This window comes from Ostrea edulis, chromosome 6 (assembly GCF_947568905.1).
Source record: "Ostrea edulis chromosome 6, xbOstEdul1.1, whole genome shotgun sequence".
Lineage (NCBI taxonomy): Eukaryota > Metazoa > Mollusca > Bivalvia > Ostreida > Ostreidae > Ostrea > Ostrea edulis.
In genome coordinates this window covers 78,982,903-78,989,278 of record NC_079169.1, presented here as the reverse complement: position 1 = coordinate 78,989,278, position 6,376 = coordinate 78,982,903, and the positions used below count along the sequence as shown (strand labels likewise).

The following is a 6,376-nucleotide window of genomic DNA, read 5'->3' as shown; positions in this document are numbered from 1 at the left end:
CAGGGGTAGGATGGGGCCATAAGGGGGATCAAAGTTTTACATACAAATATAGGAAAAAGCTTTAAAAATCTTCTCAAGAACCATTGGGCCAAAGAAGTTGACATTTACATGAAAGCTTTCTGACATAGTGTAGATTCAAGTTTGCAAAGGGTAGTTTGGGCCATAATAGGGACTAAGGTTTTACATGCAAATATATATGGAAAGTCTTCAGATATGGGCCAAGGTGACTCAGGTGAGCGATGTGGCCCATGGGCCTCTTGTTTTATCAACTGATTGTAAAATGGTGCAAGATATTTTTAAAATCTCAGCTTTTTGGGGCCGAATCTATTCAACATAGATCGATGTTGACAAATTTCCCTGAGTCTTATATGTTTTCGCCACCAGTGCATACAAATAGCGATGTAAATACCCAAATATACCGAGGAAAGCCAGTATGAAATCAGCAGTAATGTGAGTAAATAATGTTTATATGGGTCGCTGTCTACACACTATTTGGTAATGTTATTCCTTTATACATCTGTAATTGGCGTTTTTCTAAAATAAACAGTGCAAGTATTATTTATTTTTGGATTAGACAAATTGATACGTTACATGGTTGACAACTAGGCCTAGCTACTGTCACAGGTGCATTTAAAAAAAAAACCCAAACACAAATAGATAAAAATAATCAAATTTGAAGAGGAAATGACAATATACTTTATTTTAATAAAGCAATCTTATTATTTTTCAATTGTGATCGACACATCGTTAGGAAGCGGGAGCATGGCGTTATACTGACGCACTCAATGTTACAAGTTCATTGAAAACAAAAATGAGGCATATATAATTTTATACTTCAATTTAAAGTTAGGAAATACAGTATTTTACTATTTATAATTAAAAATTCAAACATTTTGTATCTCTAAAAATTTTGTAAATCTACCAGTTGGTAGAAACTGGGAGCACAAGTTTTATATATATGTTGTTACAAGGTGAAGGTAAATTGATCCGAGTGTGTATTGAATTTGAAGACCAGAACAGAATGTATATGGAGTGCTTATAAGCTTCGATGTTTCCATTTTCTCGCATTTTATCTGGGTCTCTGTCCAAGCAGTTTTTGAAAAAGTACATGGACAAAGGTGACTGAGTGTTTTTTAAGGTAAAGTTCTTGCTCCAACAAAAAATTATCCATGTCATTTTTCTCACACCTTCCTTCGAAAAATTGGGGGGGGGGGGGGGGGACGCACGCGATCTAAATCCTTTCTAAACTAGTACACCCTTAACCGGCACAAAACACCTTAATTACAAACCGTTAAATGATCATATAATTGTTTTTTTAGGTTACCTGAATTCATTCAGGTGACCTATTGCTATCTGTTTTTGTCCGTCGTCGTTCGTCGTGTGTTAACATTTCAACATTTTCAGCTTCTTCTCTGAAACCCCTGAACCAATTTCAACCAATTTTGGCATATAGCATCTGTGGGTGAAGGGGAACAAAAATTGTGAAATTCTTGGTCCCTGCCCCCCTGGGGCCTGAGGGGTGGGGCAAAAACCATCAAAATGAGTGTAATTTTAAAAAATCTTCTTCTTTACTCCTGGACATCAAGAAGCCAAACTGTGGGCATAATTATAATGAGCATTGAGCCCTCTACCAAAATTGTGAAATTCATGGCCCCTGGGGCAGGGGTTCTTGTGTTAGGGTGGGGCTCTATTGGTCATATAGTGAAAATGGCAAAAACCATCAAAATGAGTGTAATTTTAGAAAATCTTCTTCTTTACTCCTGGACATCAAGAAGCCAAACTGTGGGCATAATTATAATGAGCATTGAGCCCTCTACCAAAATTGTGAAATTCATGGCCCCTGGGGCAGGGGTTCTTGTGTTAGGGTGGGGCTCTATTGGTCATATAGTGAAAATGTAGAAATTCTTTGAAAATCTTCTCTGTCTCTGGGTATTAAGTAGACAAACTAATAGCATGGTAATGATGAGCAAGGATGCCTCTTTATACCCCCCGCAACAAGTTGTGGGGGGGTATACTGGAATCGAGTTGTCCGTCTGTCCGTCCGTCTGTAGACGCAATGGTTTCCGGGCTCTAAAGCATTATCCTTTCCACCTACCGTCACCATATCATATATATGGACTACCCATGGGATGAAGATGTTCCCTATCAATTTTGGGGTCAAAGGTCAAGCACACTGGACATCGAAGTAGCAATATGGTTTCCGGGCTCTAAAGTGTTATCCTTTCCACCTACAGTCACCATATCATACATATGGACTACCCATAGGATGAAGATGTTCCCTATCGATTTTGGGTCAAAAGGTCAAAGGTCAAGCGCACTGGACATCGAAGTAGCAATATGGTTTCCGGGCTCTAAAGCGTTATCCTTTCCACTTACAGTCACCATATCAAACATATGGACTACCCATAGGATGAAGATGTTCCCTATCGATTTTGGGGTCAAAGGTCATGCGCACTGGACATTGAAGTAGCAATATGGTTTCCGGGCTCTAAAGCGTTATCCTTTCCACCTACAGTCACCATATCATATATATGGACTACTAATGGGATGAAGATGATCCCTATCGATTTTAGGGTCAAAAGGTCAAAGGTCACGCGCACTGGGCATTGAAGTAGCAATATGGTTTCCGGGCTCTAAAGCGTTATCCTTTCCACCTACAGTCACCATATCATACATATGGACTACCCATAGGATGAAGATGTTCCCTATCGACTTTGTGGTCAAAAGGTCAAAGGTCATGCACACTGGACATCGAAGTAGCAACACTTGGAAAAGAGGTAGTTTATACCTATTACCAACACCCTTTGGGAGATTGGGGTAAGCGGGAGGTATTCTTAGTGAGCATTGCTCACAGTACCTCTTGTTAAAAATTGTGAAATTCATGGCCCCTGGATCAGGGGTTCTGGTGCTAGGGTGGGGCTCTATAAGTCATATAGTGAAAATGCATTATTTCTTTGAAAATCTTCTCTGTCCTTGGGTATTAAGTAGACAAACCAATAGCATGATTATGATGAGCAAGGATGCCTCTTTCAAAATTGTGAAATTTATGGCCCCTGGGTCAGGGGTTCTGGTATTAGGGTGGGGCCCTATTGATCATATAGTGAAAATGCATTTTATTTCTTTGAAATTCTTCTCCTCTGCTGCTGGGTATTAAGTAGACAAACTAATAGTATGATAATGATGATCAAGGATGCTTCTTTCAAAACTGAAATTTATGGCCCCTGGGTCAGGGGTTCTGGTGCAAAGGCAGGGCTGACCACATAGCTATTCAATGTTTCTTCCATCCAAAAGTAAAATTCTTATATTTAAACACAAACCTAATTCAAACATTGGAAGGTTGTTACATGATACTCAGGTGACCTATAAGGCCCCTGGGCCTCTTGTGTTGTTGATTAAATCTAATCTGTTTATGAAATGGCTAACAGATTTTTTCAAACCCAAGGGTGCATATGACATCACACATAATGACGCGTAAAATAGCGAAAGTAAGTATGCATATTGCAAGATTTGAATTTCATTGCTTTCAAACTTGAAAACTGTGCAAAATATTTCATTAAAAGCACATTTAAAGTAGTTTTGGGCATGAAAAGAATTAGTTTTACTGAAAAAAGTTTAGAAACAGGGTTTGTGTCATATAACCATGCAGGTAATCTACAATAAGTTTGAACATCTGAGAGACTCGACAAATTTGTTACTTTTAACCAAGTCAAGATTAATATCCGGATTTTTACCAGTCTGTATGGATTAATGCCATAGAATAGAGTTTACTAGTCTGAGTCGACATTTTTTTTTTACTAGTCTCGGGCTTGTGGATATAAAGTAATTTCAAGCCCTGTGACCCAATAATAGGTTGTATTGTTAAACTAGATCATTATAACAACCATAGAATTTGCGAAATGCTGATTTAAATGAGACTGTTAAAATCCCTGTAACATTAACTTGTTTGTCAATAGCCTGCCTCAATTTAAGAATAGATTGTACGCAGAACAAGCTCTTGTGTATTGAATCAGTTGAGAGATATAAATACCATATACATATGATAATGGAATATTGCTTAATAAATATGGGAGTTGACGATAGTTTGCTGTTAATATTTATTTTCAATAAAATACCTAAGTATGAAACAGATGTGAAGGACTTTGTGGTGTTTCCATATGTTGAATTACCCGTTTTAAAATCTCAATTTCTTTATCAAATTTAGGGTGCTGGTAATCAAGAGCTTTTGTCTAAACCTGAGGAAGTGGCTCAGTATTTGTCTAAACCTGAGGAAGTGGCTCAGTATTTGCAGCAGGAATGGGAAGTGTTTACATCTCAGGTTGGGGAAATGAAAGATAATGATACAGCTTCAATGATGCCCAATGTAGAAAATGTAGCAAAGAAATCAAATCAACAAACAGAAAACATTGAGAGCCACTGTGCTAGAATTTTGGATTCTGTACCCAGTCTGAAATTGGAAACATTCTCATCTAGTGAAACTACTCCAGATATACTTCAGTCTATTAATGCCAAGTATTCAAAAACTTCCATCACAGCAGAGACAGTTCCAGAGAAGCCTGCTGTATGTGGGAATGAAACGAACAGGTCTCGGTTATTTCCAGAGTTAAATGAATTGGCTGAGTTTTCTTACTCTGACACATATGCTGATAATAGTGGTGATCTGAAAAGTTCAATTCAAATTGAGGACCAAGTAAATGACGTTACAGATCTCCCTGGCAAACCCTTATCGTGTTTAGATCCAGCAATGCAAAACTTCTTAAGCCAAGAGGGAACACCTACAGCAGATATTGAAAAGTCAACAACAGATATAGGCTTAAGTCCTCAGGCTGTAAATTCTGATGCCTTGCAACAAGCAATGCTGAAACAAGGTGTATCTCTAGATCCAGTGTTATTTGAAGCTGTGAAAGCCCAGATTGCTCAGGTGTATCCAGCTTTTGCGATGGATCCTAATACATTAAATTCTATTGCTGTGCAGCAAACCATGGTGTTGCAAGCCTGTGTTGCATCTGGTGGAAATCTGGGAACCACAGGGGCATTCCGTACAGTAGATAGTAGCCAATTACATGCAGCATTTCCACAGGAAAATGCACAATCTGCTGAAGGTCTCCTTGGAGATCAAGCTAATGAAATCACCAGCTGTGTTCAAGTTCAGCAGCCTAAACCCTCTTCAGAGGGAGCATCAGGAGTCACTGTGCTGTCAGCAGATGGCAGTGCCACACAAAAACATACTTCATATCAAAAATCTGGCCTTACAGCAAATCCTTTACCCTTTAGATCAGGATTGCCTACAGGACTAACTAAATTATCTCTGCAGAGTGAATTGGGCAAGCAGTGTGAGCTCTCTCCAGAAATTGTAGCACCACCAGGTCTTGGTGATGAATCGGTTCCATGCTCCTCAAACCTTGCTTTGGACAACAAAATCGGAGGTACTTGCAGTGTGCAGACAAATGTCGGAGCTGCAGTAAACTTCCCTCGTGTGGATAACATGTTGTCTGTGCCTGCGAATACCCAGTCTGCATTTCTGCCATCAGCTGTCACAAAGTCATACAGTTCATTGCCTGAGAAGCAGGCAAATCTAACCAATGTCTACTGTGCATCGTCAAATCCAAGCATTTCAGATAGTACATCTTTGTCAAGCAACTATTCCAAAGTGAGTGAAAATTTGTTGCCCATCAACATGAAACCATTGACTAATCCTGTAGATGCCTCCTGCAGCACCGCACAACCTTATTTTCATGACTCTACATTAGGCCAGCATACACTTGTAAGTTCTCTGCTAAGTGAAAAAGTTGATCAAAACAAAGATAATCAAATTCCAGAAAGATTAGAAACAAAGTGCAGTCCCATAAACCATGTTGCAAATCGAAACCAGTCATCAGATTTGGCAAGATTTGTGGACACACAGAGTAAGTATGCTGAAAAACCAGAACTGACTGGGGATTCGAAAATTGAATCTCTTAACTTAGATGAAATTGAAGATGATGACAGTGAGGAAGATGAGCAATTTGAGTTGAATGCAAAGGCCTCTCAAGAGGTTTTTAATCAGTGGCAGAAGCCATTGATAATGAAAAAGACCATTCCTGCTCCTGAGAAGAGCAAACTTGACCAGCATGTGATGACGAAACTTGGCAGTGTGATGACCACAAAGCATATTCAGATGGACTTAGGATCCCCCAAGTATCAGATGAAAAAAGACACAAAGGGTAAAAAAAATGTACAGCAGTATTTATTTTTATTTTCTTGTTGTATATAAATACATAGGCTTAGAGAATTAGTGTGCAAAATAACACCGATCACTTTTATCTGCTCTCTGTCCATGTTTCACACACAGTAATGTATGCAGATGATATGGTCCTTTGAACACCAGTTAGCAAAATAA

At 38.9% G+C, this 6,376-nt stretch overlaps 1 protein-coding gene across 3 annotated transcripts in view; it reads left to right on the top strand.

The window, feature by feature from the left end:
* The window catches only part of LOC125647369 (uncharacterized), an 89,322-nt gene that overhangs the window by 64,048 nt on the left and 18,898 nt on the right, over positions 1–6,376 (top strand). For all 3 annotated transcript variants that reach the window (XM_056140897.1, XM_056140898.1, XM_056140896.1), the window contains one exon: positions 4,202–6,200. In XM_056140897.1, coding sequence (XP_055996872.1) covers positions 4,202–6,200 — 1,999 coding nt within the window. The remainder of the gene's footprint in view (positions 1–4,201; positions 6,201–6,376) is intronic.